The 14,677-nt window shown below is 39.1% G+C and overlaps 1 protein-coding gene across 9 annotated transcripts in view; it reads right to left on the reverse strand.

Annotated features, from left to right (window-relative positions):
• Positions 1–14,677, reverse strand: part of KIAA1217 (KIAA1217 ortholog) — a 1,321,668-nt gene that overhangs the window by 563,390 nt on the left and 743,601 nt on the right. For all 9 annotated transcript variants that reach the window (XM_078663443.1, XM_078663442.1, XM_078663445.1 and 6 more), the window contains one exon: positions 8,913–9,111. In XM_078663443.1, coding sequence (XP_078519569.1) covers positions 8,913–9,111 — 199 coding nt within the window. The remainder of the gene's footprint in view (positions 1–8,912; positions 9,112–14,677) is intronic.

The raw sequence follows: 14,677 nt of genomic DNA on the forward strand, positions 1-14,677 counted from the left end.
TATGTAAAAGACTACTTTACATACTACAGAATTCCATTGAGAATAGGTCCCAAAGCGTTAACAAAATAATCACGACAGAAAAGCAAAAGGATGGGCAATGATATCTGACCTCTATAAATATCCAAGGTCATGAGCAGTCAGAATTTCTGAGAGGAAGAAATGCTCAAGAGTTATTGAAACTGCAGACAAACATGCCAAAAAGTGTATGGTATAGCCTAGTAATGTTTTATAGAACTGTCTTAGAGGTGTTCAAATCCTTCCTCCATATTTTAGACAGAGTTGTATTCAGACTGATTGTTTCTAAAGAATTTCAGTGATTGAATCTAAACATACATTTCTTACCAAATCGTTACTGTGAGAAAAGCAACAAATTGGACTCTGATCTCTGCCCTTATTGTCTGAGTTCATGATTTGAGTGATTCCACTTCTAAAAATGGCCCAGTAGCAGCAGCCGAGGTCGGTAACAGTGACTCTCGTACCTATGCATGACATCTGCCATTTCTAAGGATAGTGAGGTTTTTTGGATTCACAAAAGAAGTTGGTAATGAGAAACTGCATTTTCTTGAGGGACTAATTTGGGATATAACAGATAATGGTTTGGAAGGCATAAATAAAATCAGGACGCACTAGCAGTTTAATCAGATTAAGCTGGCCTAGCAGTACAGTGAAAGATGATGTCATCTTTCGAGCCGACCCTTGATTTTATGGAACAATTCAAAATGTATTGTGAACATGAATGTAGAAAATAGATGCAATTTCACATCCAAAGGTTCAAAAGCTATACATAATTTGATTGTGCATACCTAGGATATGGCGGTATACCTAAATAAAGGTCAGCAATGACAACTGGGATGTTATCCTGGGTGCCCGAACACACAAACAGAGTGATAGAGGGAGAAGGTGTAATGGCAAACAAGAGTTTCAATACACAGATTAGAAAAACACTGGTTATAGAGACCATTTTTGACTAGAACCGACACGAAATAAAAGGATGCTAAAAAGGTCTGCTTGTGTTTTAATTACTTAAATATACATGTTTCAAAAATTATATTTATTATCAAATAATAGATTGCTTGAGTTCTGTTTTGCCTCAAGAAGTGTACCAATATACACTTGTGAGTGAGTGCAATATCCAGCAGTGTCAGTACTAAAGTGTTGTGTCCTGCCACTGTGAGACCAGGGTGAAACCATTATTCTCCTTTGATACGAGTACATTTGAAAGCAGAGTCAGAGTGGCAGAATTTTAGCAAACCTCTTCCCCTCAACATTAAGAAGTAAGATATATCAGTACGATGCACAGTGTTTTGTCTTTTTATTTTTCTTCTGGAATATTGCCACATTAGCTTAGTTCCATTTTGAAGGAAGAGTGATCTTCATCACAAAACTCTAAACAATTTTTTGCAGTAATACTTCCATTGGTTCCACTACACCCTGCCAATTTTGTGGAATTCACTGGGGATCCGGTTTATTATCTGGGTTCTTAGGGATCAATGTGATTAACTATTGCATATTAACTGATATAGGGAGCTGATTGTTGTATGGCGTTTTAGGATCCAAGCGAAATTTCCCGATTCATGCCCTTATATAGGTACAATTCACATTTCCCTAATATAGGCATAGAAATCATACCCATATTTAGGCATAGCCCATGCAGTCCAAATACAGGCATGGCTACTTCCACCCGTACCAGAATGCCACAACGATTTCTTGGAAAATCGGCTTAAGCAGTCAGGGACATCCCCTTGCTTGAATATTGATTTGTCTAAGAACTCATGGAGTTTTCAAAGAACTACTATTCCCTTGGGGTTCTTTGATGATGTTATTATGCCCAACTTTACGTCAAACTAGGCACCTTCAAGGTATAAATATGCCTACACTTGCCCTAGCAAACACATGGTGTTTCGGAGCAGTTCGACTATCTACTCGCCCGACGCAGCTCGCTACAGCAAGTGCCGAAGGAAGCCGACCCTCCAGCTGACGCACTGATCGAGAGGCTGCATTTCTCTCGCTGAGAATCCAGCTCCAGTGTTTCCAAGCTCCCCTTGTGGGGTGTTGGGAAATCAAGTCCCGAGACAGAGATACCAGACCTCCTTCATTCTAAACTAAGGTATGGAGCTGCTTAGACCCTAAAGAGAAATCTTGGATAGATTCTTGGCAAAGAAACTAAACCTATGCTACACCACACTTACTTCTTCCCTCGTACTAGACTTATGTTAAGTACATTGGGGTAGGCGTATTTTAGAAGCACCAGTTGAGTAATTTTAGCCTTTGTTATTTATGTATGTATTTATCTATGGTTAAGAAACCATTCAATACTTTTACAGTATTATTTTAAAATACTCTTCACGCTGTATGCATTATACTTTTCAGCCTGTATTACGATTGTAGCAGTTCACTTTACTTGCATGAGAAAGAAGACTGTTTAATAAATCCCGTTTATTGAAAACGCCCGTCTCTCTATTTTTCTCTGCACCTCTGATGAAACATAGCATGCACGATTGACTGAGTAAAATATTTATCTATTGTTTCCACGACTCTGAAGATACGTTTATTCTTGGGGAAACAAAGTTGTCATGTTTATGCGGTTGTCAGAAACTAATCCCTTCTTGTATATTCGAGAACGTTTCTAGTGACCTCTGAGCTAGCTGGCACTCACAATTAAGTTTAATATATTCGATAGAGACCTAGTCGACATAAGTCCTATGTCAAATCTATAGGATATATAATTCCAATGCGCAGAGCCTATTGGGAATATAGGAACTACACTACATGATCTTTCCTCTCAAAGCTTACCTGGGGACAGTGAAAATCGGCCAGCAAATACTTAAGATCATCTTAAGTTATAAAGTCCCCTCACTGATATGAATTGGACTCAAATTAATAAAATGTCATTTTATTCTGTATCATTCTCTTCCACAACCAGTAGACTTGATGTTGTGGTGTTGGTTATTTAGTCATTGAGAGCATGATGTAGAAATAGTACTGACTTAACTGGTATGTTCAAACCCTATCAGTCTGTTGATAGCACAAGGTGAGGTTCTACATGTCAGACAGAATGCAGGCTTGACATGCAGGTCTGTTACTTTCTCATGGATAATGACTGTGGAGCATTTACCTATGATATCTGATGTGTACTGCATTTGGAGGCCACATAGTGGATCATGGTGGTACTGTTCAAGAAATGCTGGTGTCGTTCTCATGCTGAAACGTGTACAAAGTCCCTTTAATGTGGACTTTAATTTATCCAAGTTGGGTTCTATGCATGTACTTCTGATATTAATAGAGATATAAGCAGGGCCACTTAAATTATGTTATACTGCGGCAACAGCTTTTTCTGCATAAGAATGGATTTGCCACACTTGTCACATAATCCATCATCTGCTGCATAATCAGCAGATTTTAACTAGAAAAATAGTTTCTAGCTCAAACGGATCAAAAGATACTAAAAATGTGTCAATATGTGTTTGCGTGCAGTGGAAGGCCCTATGCAGAGGTTAACTGCTCATCTTTCAGTTGCTTATTTCTGTTTCGGATAGTTAAACTGGTACTAATGAGGTGAAATCTTTGCCCTGACAGTAATACCATGTGTAAAAATGAAAAAGCACTGAATTAATACTATCATCAGATTGTGCTGCATTAAGGCACATTATTTGCTTTTTTTTGCTGCATAATTTCACTGGTGCATAATTTTGATTGGCCCCGAGTATAGCTACCCAGATCCATTGCATACATTTGAAACCTTTCAGCCATCTTCCAGCAAAGGTCCATCACCTTGACCAGTTTTCACCAGGTAAAAACTCTAACCTCAACTGCTAAAATGCATGTGTGTGATGATTACAGGACGGTCTTCCTACATGTTGTCCTCTTGCTCTGAGCACCAGGATCCCATACGAACGTAGGTATGATAACTAACACCTCTGTCTATAGAGCACTGCCTTCTGTGTGTTGTGCTGTATACGTTTTTCTCTTTGAATTTCTTGGAATTCATCTTCCATATTTGCACTAGTTTGCTGAAAATCTCACTGTTTGTGGAATCCAGTCTATTTCTCATGTAAGAGATGTTATTTCTGTTTCTCAGCTCCTCGCTCTCGCCTACAAAAGATGCACTCAAGCCTTCAGGATTAGAGTCATGTTGTCTCTTTAATTGGGTTACATAGTTTTGTTGGTGCTCGACAAACAGCAAGGAATGCACATGAGATCAATACATTTAAAAAGAGGTTTACATAACTAACTAGACTCCTACACAAACTAAAATTGTATTTGGTATTACAGCTCTCGTTCAAATGTGTCGGATTTTTTCAGAAAAAATATTTTTGGATTACTTTGCTGGCAGTGCCTAACTGAAGCCAGTGGATGTAGGTCGGGCCTACCCAGACTTATTTTTGGGGAAGGCACTTTTTTTTCCTCCTCAGATTTTGACCCAGAGCAAGAGAGAGAAAAATTCGAGACAAGAAAGGAGAAAATTGAAAAACAGAGAGAAAGGGAGAAAATAGTAATGTAAAAGATCTTGCAAGAGTCAGATAAAGTGTAGGGACTGTCTGTTGGTGGATGAAAGAGGCATGAAGTGGAAGCAAGACTAAGCAACCTTGGGATTCTGAGCAAAACTTTGGGCTCCAGCACTTATTCTTTTACAAGTAAAAATTCCTTGCTGGTAGTTTGAACATTTTATCTAAAAGGTATTATTAACCACTATCATACCCTTATTCTGATATCGTTTATGTTAACAAATATACATTATGTTAATAATTTGATAACATTTTGTCATTTACCAACACAATATTTTTCGTTAATAGGACATATTTGAAGGCCTAGTTAATGGAATAACTTGCTCTTGGTACATATATTCCTCGAATGATAGTACTATTAGTCAACTGAAGTGACATATAAAAAATAATAAATTGAAATATTTCTTATTTCACCCCTCATATTATGTTGAGAAATAAGACCCTTTACATATGCGTGCATAGATAATCCTAGAATGAAGCGCGCAGGAGTGATGAGGCACACATTATATTTTTAGCAGACAACGGTCTCTGTCCTTTAATATCATTACTCATTAACTTCCACGTAAAAGATTACACAAAAATAAAATTCGAAATGGTGATAATGCGTTTGGTGGGTTTTAATACACTTTAAATTTGTATCAGAATGTAAGCTTCACTTTGCGAGATATTGAGTTGAATGTTCGTTTTCCTTTTTTTAATGGTTTTTGTTGTACAAAATTATGCTTATTTATAGACCAAAATGTTGGCTTACTAACATTTTCGTAAAATAGATTTGTACTGAGGATTTACTCCAAAGATATTGATGCAAAACATTTGCACATCCTAAACACACCTTCAGTTCATGTGAAAACTAGGTTTATTTTAGATACAAAAATATACAGGATTGACTTAATTAATGTGATATGCAGTGAAGCACATATAATTTGATAAGTATCTGTTTACACTATTAAATCGTAATGGTTAAATGCTGAACTGCTAACATGTTGGCAATGTCATCCAAGCATAAAGATGCCTGCTCTTTCTAGAGAACGATCTTACTTTTTAAAGTTTTCTAACCCCATGTTACAATATCTCATAATTTAAGGAAGTGTATTCTCACAGCACAAGTGTTTTTATGTCTTCTTAAAGCATTTTAATCTGTACTCTTAAGGTACAATGACATATACTTTCTCGTCCAAATGTTTCCTGTAGTATAACAATGGTAAGGCTGTACTAAAAAATGAACAGTTTAACCAGTGCATCTTGTACATCCCTGGTATTATGCCATGGTCCAGTATAGTACCACAGGACCAGCAGAAACAAGCTCAAAACCTTCTCACACAACCATGTTATATGTTGAAAAACCAAGGAATTCTAGCAGTTTTGCAAACGTACTCGATTTTGTAAACCCAGAAGAAACATTACATAACATTGTGCAGCAATGTGCGAATACTGTCATCTTGCGTGCTAGGACTTTAATTGCAGCATGTAGGCAGTAGTTAGTTTGAGCAAGTGGGGCCCTCCTGCACTTATTTTTCTTTATCAGACTTTCCCCTAGAGCAAAAGAGAGAAAAACGCTACAGGTGGAAAGGAGGAGCAAAAGAACGAAGAAAAAACTGTTACAAAGAAAGAAATAGGGATGGAAAAGAACCTGAAATAGTAAGACAAAGGGCAGGGAGTATCTGGTGGTGGATTAAAGGGGCATGAGGTGGAATTAAGCAGCCTTGGTATTCGGCATATAAACAGCGGGGGAGAATGCCTAGGAAAAATAAACATGTTAGCGATTAAAAAGCAACGTTTTTAGATTCTCCTGAAGGACAACAGTTCTGTGTTAAGCCTCTAGGTCTCCGGAAGGCTGTTCCACAGTTTTGCTCCAAGATAGCTGAAGGATCTACCACCCTTACCGGCAAGGCGTATCTTGGGCGCAATGGCCAGATTGGCATTGGAAGATCGTAAGGGTCTAGAGGTAGTATTGTGATTAACACGTTTAGTTAGGTATCTGTCTCCTACGTTGTGGAACGCTTTAAAGAAGATGGTCAAAGCTTTAAGGTCAACCTGTTCTTTAATGCGGAGCAAATGTAAAGATTTAAGAATCAGAGTCATATTAGATCTGGGTTTAGGTCTCAGGATGGCTCTGCCTGCTGTGTTTTGAACCACTTGTAGAAGCTGGATCAGAGATTTTGGAAGACCGAGGTACAGGCAGTTGACATAATCAAACTACGATGTCACCAGAGCCTGCATCACAATCCTTTTGCTCTCCAGCGGTAGTAGTGAGAAGAAGTCTTTTAACATGCCACTTGATTGTATTGCTTCTATCAAGCTGGTCTTGCCAAAACCCTAAATACACAGAACAATGGTTCACTTCACAACATGCTACAGTCAGATTATTTAATAACCAGATATAACTTAAATGGAGGTATCATCGTGTTAACCAACTTTCAAGACTAAGCTTTAAGCTCATCTTAGAGCCCTGATGAGGAGGCCAGGACAAAAAAAGCTACTACAACTTGGCGATGCTCTCAATTCCGAACCGTACTAAAGGAATATCTGTAGCATTTCTGAAGAGACTTTTCCTGTCAAAAGTAATTCAAATGAATATGAGCCTGTGAAAACACCGAAATTCCAGGTTTCATTTCTGAAAAGCAGTCCATTCGGAAAACTAGCTCCTTACATCGAACAGACAATCTGTGTGCAACTCTGAGAGGTCTGAATGGTATTCATGGCTTTCATTATACAACATGTTAGTGTCAAAGCAGTGCAGATGCCACTGCTACTCTCCGCTATAATTTAAGAGGACAACACATGACCTGACCATAGTAGTAGTAGTAGTAAATAACTTTATTCGATTTGCATTAAAACCATAAAAGCACATTGTATACAATTCATTGAAAAAAGAGAAAAACACTTTGAAAACTGTGATTGGTTGAGGAAACTCGGGCTAACTGTCTCAGAGATCTGAGTTAAGTTACTATGAAATTTTAGTGAATTCAGACTGAATTGCGGCTTTTCGAAATTACTATTGACCCGAACTTAATTCATGTTCGTTTGGGCGTCACGATATTAGCGGACTTTAAGCAGCCACCTTCGATAAAGGCTTGTTTTCAATTTTTGGCATCAGTTACGGCAGTACCTTTTTCGAAGTCAGTGGAGCGTTTAAATTGGCTTCCGAGCAGTTGGCTATTTTAATTTTATTGACATAAGCATACCTTCGGTTTTGCTTGTTAGCGATTTTACAACATGGAAATTGGTTGGTGATAAGCTCAGTTAATTCATTGTCCTGAGGATGACCATGTACTAATGACAACGGTCGAAACGCCGTCGACGCTATTGTGGCCACAACTTAAGGAGGACACATTGTTTTGTTTATAGGAGTTCTTGTATGGTTTTAGAACTCTTATGTCCATGTAACCTCTATGTGTGTGCCTTTGTCTGGTTTCTTGTATATGTACTGCAATTGTTTTGTTATACCGACAATTTGTCTGAGTCTTATGTAACCTTTTAAATTTAAATAAATCTTGTATATTTTTCTATAATTACACACATATTTCTTTTAGAATTATTTTTCACATGGGCCAAAAAAACTTTCTTACTTTCCATTTTCTCTATAACTTTATTGTTCTTATGATATGTTAGTGATTGTTGCACATTCTGAACCTTTGTTAGTAAAAATATTCTATGCCCTTTAGTCCTTTATTTGGACTAGGTTTCGTCTGAAGTGGTAAGGGTGTGAGTTCAATTCAGAGGAACTTTGGTAGTGAAGAGATCTACCCTTAACAATGTTTGTGGTTTGTCTCGTAGGTAGCCTGTGGGTTTCGGTTGACAGCCATAGGCATTTGGTTAACTGGTATGATTGGAAAAAATAAACTAGGTATTCAGGTTTAGGATACTGAACCTCAATAACCAGGTCAGTGGTGGGCTTTATTTTCACCAATAATACAATTTCCATTCTTATATTACTATACTGTCTGATAGATTTACCACCTTCAACAGCATCTAAGAGAGTGATACTCTATCAAGGAAATATAATGGAGGGAAATGCTTTCTGAAATGTTTGACTGCGCTTCAGTCAATTTAGACAAATGTGCAGTTACCGCACAACTCTAACCAACCCCCTTCAATACAAAAGGATTTTGCCACATAATGCACTGATGGAAGAGTTAAGGGTGTTAAGACTTCAAAAAGATACCTTAAAAAAACAGAATGTTAATGGGCATTTCATGTCTCAACTGGCCGTAGATGGTGACGTTATGACCTGAAAAGAAACATTAGCTCATATAGGTATAAACTCCTGCTTAGTTATTAGATCCTTACTTCTGGTCATCTGGAGGCATACAACAAATGTGAATGCACTACAAGCAACACAGATAATTGAGACTTCATCAACCAAACAGGCCACAGAGTCTAAGGTCAAAATAAATTATACTATACCTAAAGATCTTTCCTTTGTTTGATTTGTTGATCTCACCACTGGCAGGCTCGCTCGTGTGCGACTGCCCCTTAGAAATGGCGTTGGAGAATCTCCCCCTTCAGACATGGCTTCTAAGGAATCTGCAGACACCTCGGAGAGATATTCCGCTTGGTCGCCAAGGGTTGGCTGTGGGCTTTGAGAGGGCTTTGGACTTCTTGTCTGTTGAATAAAGAAGAACATACTAGATTATTATCATTTAGCAGACACTTTCAAACATTGTGTCCTGGAATTTATGTTGGAGCAGGTACGCCTAGATATGTTATATTACTTTATGTTACCTTGTAAATTATCTATCATTTGTATAGCATGCAACTGGCATTCATGTGGCATTGTAGTGCTCAAACATTCTGGGGCATTTACAGACAACCCTGTATTTTTGTTTGGGAGATAGCTTTTGAAATTTTTTAATGTGGGAGCTTATTACAAGTTGGTTGGAGCAGTATTCCCTAGGGGATACTGCCCCATCCACTTCTGAGTGGCCCTGTGCTCCTGCACCTGCGATTACTGGGTTTGAAAATACTGGGCCTGGTTTTGCAGGGTGAGGAGATGCACCATGTAAAACTACTCAGAGTCCCGGCGAGGCAGAGGAAGAGGGTCTGCTAGACTCCCAACAAACACCACCCCACAGCACCAGAGGAGCATCCAACATTGCCCACTCCAGACCTTGTCCTGCCCACTCATACACCACCACCGCGCACCCTGCTGTACGCCTATTGCTCTTATATGCAACCTGCTCAAGGAAGTTGGTCAATCTCAGTGTAAAAGTTCCTAGGATAATCTGCAGGAAATGACTAGGATTTGTACAGTTGTTCCATATTTGAGTGATTAGAACTAGGAATATTCAGAGTTTGGGGGGGTGGGATGATACTGCTTCGTAGCAGTAATTACGGCCCCAGTAAAACCCCCTCTAAACTCCAGGCAACTTGTAATGGTCTCGTCATGTTGTGGTAAACTTGCCCCTGCCAGTATATGAGCGCTTCATTGCATGTGATATCATATTTTATAATAGAGGTTATCATGTAAGAGCAGAGCATTAAACTACTGCAACACTGCACCCTGGTGAGATTTGAAGATGGTAATGAACAACACGAAAGGCCTTCACAAGCAAACACGCTCAGGCCAGCCAACAGCAATGTCCATGTGCTGTAAACATGTTCCCTTCTGCACAGACAACATTCCATGTCTGACAAACCAACTCAGGCAGCAAGAGTCCTAAAGTGGAAGGTTAAAAGATTAATCAACGAGGGCAGGACAGGCACATCTGGCAACGCTGCATACCATGAACTGCGGATTACTTCTTTACCATCACCGAGCTATTGCAACAAAAATATATATGAGCGCAGGGGAACAGAAGAATGCTCTGGAGTGGAGTCTGTTTTTTTTCCTTTAAAGCCACGTATTAACTTTGAAATGACCTTGAAGAGTCACTTAATAAAACTGTCTTGAAAATGAGTATTATTGTGCACTCTGCTTGCACTGTTGTCATTCTTTCAGTAGAAATTCAACGTTCCCTGCTATTAGCATTAAACAACCCTGCCATTGCCTTCAATATCTAAATTGTACTTAATTATACATTCTTGTCAGGCACAAGCTGAGAGCGCTCTGAATAAGGGAACACATATTCCGCTGTTATCTGGTGCGTAAAGAAAATTGTCAGAAAGATTCCTCTTAGTTGTCCTCAATGTACTTGCTCAAAGTCAGCATAAAAAGCTGTCTTAATATTGCCATTAAAACGCAACCCCCTTAATTATGTTCACATAGTTCGCAATTATCTGAAAAAAGCAGGCCTTCCTTCCATGCCACAAAATAATACTAATTAATAACATAACATGTATTCTGTAGATTATTCAGAAACACTTGGCCTCTAAAGCATAACTTTAAAATAAATGCCTTTCAACAGAATCCCTTCATTGTGTCATGGGGCGTGTGGACTTCCACACAATTTTGATAGCAGGGCGAGGCACTGCAAAGACAGTGACCTTACTGCGAAAAGGCGAAGTTGGAATAATATGCCTGGCATGTGGGTAGTAGTTAAAGGTTCATTTTTGAGTCAACATTTTCTTATCAATTCAACTGGAATTAAACGGTTCCCTAATGCCTCATTCCATTCCCGTCCATTCGCATTTTCGTGCTACCTCACAGCATGCTGTGTGGGTGCTGAAAGAATATAAAAACACGAACATCTTTTTTTTTACTTTTTTTTTTTTAATCAGTCCTTGCTGTCCATGCTGCAAACTCACGCCCTCTTTGGCAAATCTGATGAACTTCCAACACTTGAATTAAAGCTGTAATGAGCTGGTGTATAATAGCTGGTGGACAATATGGACATGATTGATAATAAAGGCATTACGTGGAGCAGATACAGGTCTTTAATCTGGAATTTCTAAAATATTACATTAACAACAGCTTGTGTGTTGCTGGAAGACAAGATCATTTTCTCCAATTAAACGGAGATAAAACGGAGGTTATTATCTTAGGGAATAATAAAAGTTTGTGGGGCCCTCACCACTGGCCAACTGAGATGGGCAGGATCCCGGTCCCAGTGGCGCAAGCACGCAATCTTGGAGTCATCATAGATGATGCACTCAAGATGCACAAACAGGTAGAAAAAACTGCAGGAACGTACTTTACCATCTTGAAATGGTTGAAAAAGATCTGCTGGATGTTACCGGAGCAAACAAAGAAGACGGTGGTGAATGCCTTGATCACCTCCCGTATAGATTATGGAAATGTCTTGTATTTGGGCTCAAATAAGGCTACAATCCGTAAGCTACAGGTAGTTCAGAATTCAGCGGCTAGGTTAATATGCAGTATCCCAAGACATACTCCAACCTCTCAATACCTCAGAGATTTGCATTCGCTGAAGGTGGAAAATCGGATTAGATTTAAGGCACTCTGCATTATGCATAAAATAAATGCTGCTAAAGCCCCTAAATACCTGATGTCATTGGTCCTCCCTTACCATCCGTCTCGATTAATGCGGTCCTCAACCCAAAAGAAATTTGCGATCCCCAGATTTAAGCTTTCCCGCGTGGGAGGGAAATCTTTTTGCTATCAAGGCCCTACGCTGTGGAACTCAATGCCCAATTCGTCTGGAAGACAACTACGGCAGATTTCGCAAAAGCCTAAAAACCTGGCTATTTAACATCTAGACTGCGTACTATCAGTGTTATGATCTCTTTACAATTTTTCGCGCCGGGAAACCCTTTGTGGGTAGCTGTCGCGCGTAATAAATGCAATAATAATAATAATAATAATAACATACCAAACTCAAGAAAAATAGCACAAACACATTCCAGTCCTTAATAAGATGGGATTTCTGACGTCAATAGTGCAATTCTAATATCATCTTACCGTTGGCAAGCAATGTTGATATGAAACAGAAGCATACAAATAGAACAGTAAAATCACTGTAATCAGATGAATACACCCAAGTAAATCACCTTCGAACAAACCCAGGACACACCCTCTACACTGCAATTCCAACATATTCACAAACACACATCCTAGCACCACATCTAACACCCACGCCACCACTTGAAAGTCGACCTGAACCAAAGTCATTCATTGAAGATGCATATGTGGAATCTTAAAACACCCTACTACCTCCACAATCTGCCACAATCACACAGCACACAGCAAACCCATGCATAATCTACGGTAGAACAGAGACATTCTAGGAAACCCACAACTATTCTTAAACAATGTTCATCAAACTTAATTGGCTCACAAACCTATTATTGACATGATATTATTTCCTTCAATAACAGTCGCACACTAGCATTTACATAAGTGTGGCTCGATAATGGAACATCCATAATAATAAATGTCATCCTTTTAAGATTCAAAATGATCCCCAAAAACAGAAAAAACAAATAAGGAGGTGGGGTCACCCTGATCCAATCTGGTAAGCTTAGCTACACAGAAAAGCCCGTCCTTCGTTTGAATCTCATTCTTCGTTTGCATCTCTGTTTGCGAGATGCACAAATCATTTCAACAATTCCTTCCAAAATTGTAACTGAGACTGAGAATGCAACCTTAAATTCTTGGACCAAATTCTCAATTTGGCCTCACACCTACAATCCTAGTACCAGCAATTTTTTTTATATGGCAATTTCAACATGTGGGTCGATAGACCTGATAGTAGAACTGTGACAGATCTAAGTGAAAATATGAATGTGTACAGACTTGCCAGGGTCAATAATGTACCTAGACATTTTGAAGGGCATACACTAAATCTAATATCGACCTATAACACTGAGCATGGCTATATTCAGATCCAACTGCAGATTTGACCGGACCACTCCTTTACCTTTCTCCAATTTCAGGAATTGTGGTAGCCCTCACACCAACATAAAAGTCTAGCAAAAACCTATACCACGTTGCCATACCTAGAAACTTAAGTTGACAGAATTCAAACAATTTACAAAGCAGCTTGAGTGACACTAATACACAATAATGACTCAATATCTCTAATATTGAAATGCTACCACAATATCACCGTTTATTATGACTAAGGTGGTATCACAAACATTGAGCAGACCCAAACAAGACCTTATAGTGGCAAACTACTGGTTCAACTGCAAATTGTCAGATCTGAAAAAGCCATGCAGAAACCTCAAAGGTCTATAGTTAATCTGAGTACAAATCTAACAAAAAGTCTTTTAAGGTTAGCAGAAGAGGAAGTCTGAAACCTCTGTGGTGAGCCACACATAATAAAGGAAATTTTCAGTATCTACAGGAACCAAGGAGCTGTCCATTTTTTAAATAGAAAATAACAAAGATCTGTAGCTCAGTTCTCACCAATCCTCAAACATTTCTTAATATACTACTCTACCCTGAATAACTACAGTCATCCTTTGCCACTTTCAATCCAGGCCCTGAGAAGAATAATTCCAAGTTAGTTTCAAATATCTGTCCGCAGAACCTTGTCCTGCATCTTTCATGAATCAAGACATCCCTTCTCCAGCAAATTACATGACCACCATGATAAACACCTTGCTGTTGGTGGGCATAGTCCCTAGGTACCAGCAATCATCTCCACACTCCAAAGGACACCTTCAACGGATTTCCTAGTGCTTGTCTATTAGCAACAAATATCCAATGTATTGTACACCCACATACGCCTGGACCTTCATGATCTTAAATCGGAGTTCTGACTCAGAAGAGGAACAGAATCAGATCTAGCCCACATCAGAGGGGATTTCCTGATCACACTTGATGAAGGACAGCAAACTGCACCCATTGTCATGGACAGGTTGGTAATTGGCTTATTTTGGACAGCTATGCTTGAAAGGGAAAGACATATATAGGTACCTAAACCATCTAACAGAGCTACATGGGTATTGTGAGTGAGCAAACCTTGTTGTAACAATATTTTTTAGAAAGGGGAGTGCAGGTCATAGGAATACAAAGGTGTAAAGGAAAAAGCATGAGAAGCAGTGCATGTGGGAGCCAGAAATAATGAGAAGCGAATGAGGGGCCGATTACAGGGATGCTATGCAACGCAACACCAACGTTGCTGTGCTGCATCAGAAGGAGAGAGAAGGAAAGCCTCATATCTGCTAAGATGTGGCACTATCCTGCTCTCTCTAGCGCTGGTGCACAATCAGGCTGATTAGTGCTATGCAGACACCTTTGCACCATGGTGCAAGGGTGGGTGTGTGATGTCTTAACATTGATTTTATACTGGACAGGTACCCTTCCAGTACAAATTAGTATGACT

The sequence above is a fragment of the Lissotriton helveticus genome, chromosome 10, assembly GCF_964261635.1.
Source record: "Lissotriton helveticus chromosome 10, aLisHel1.1, whole genome shotgun sequence".
Taxonomy (NCBI): domain Eukaryota; kingdom Metazoa; phylum Chordata; class Amphibia; order Caudata; family Salamandridae; genus Lissotriton; species Lissotriton helveticus.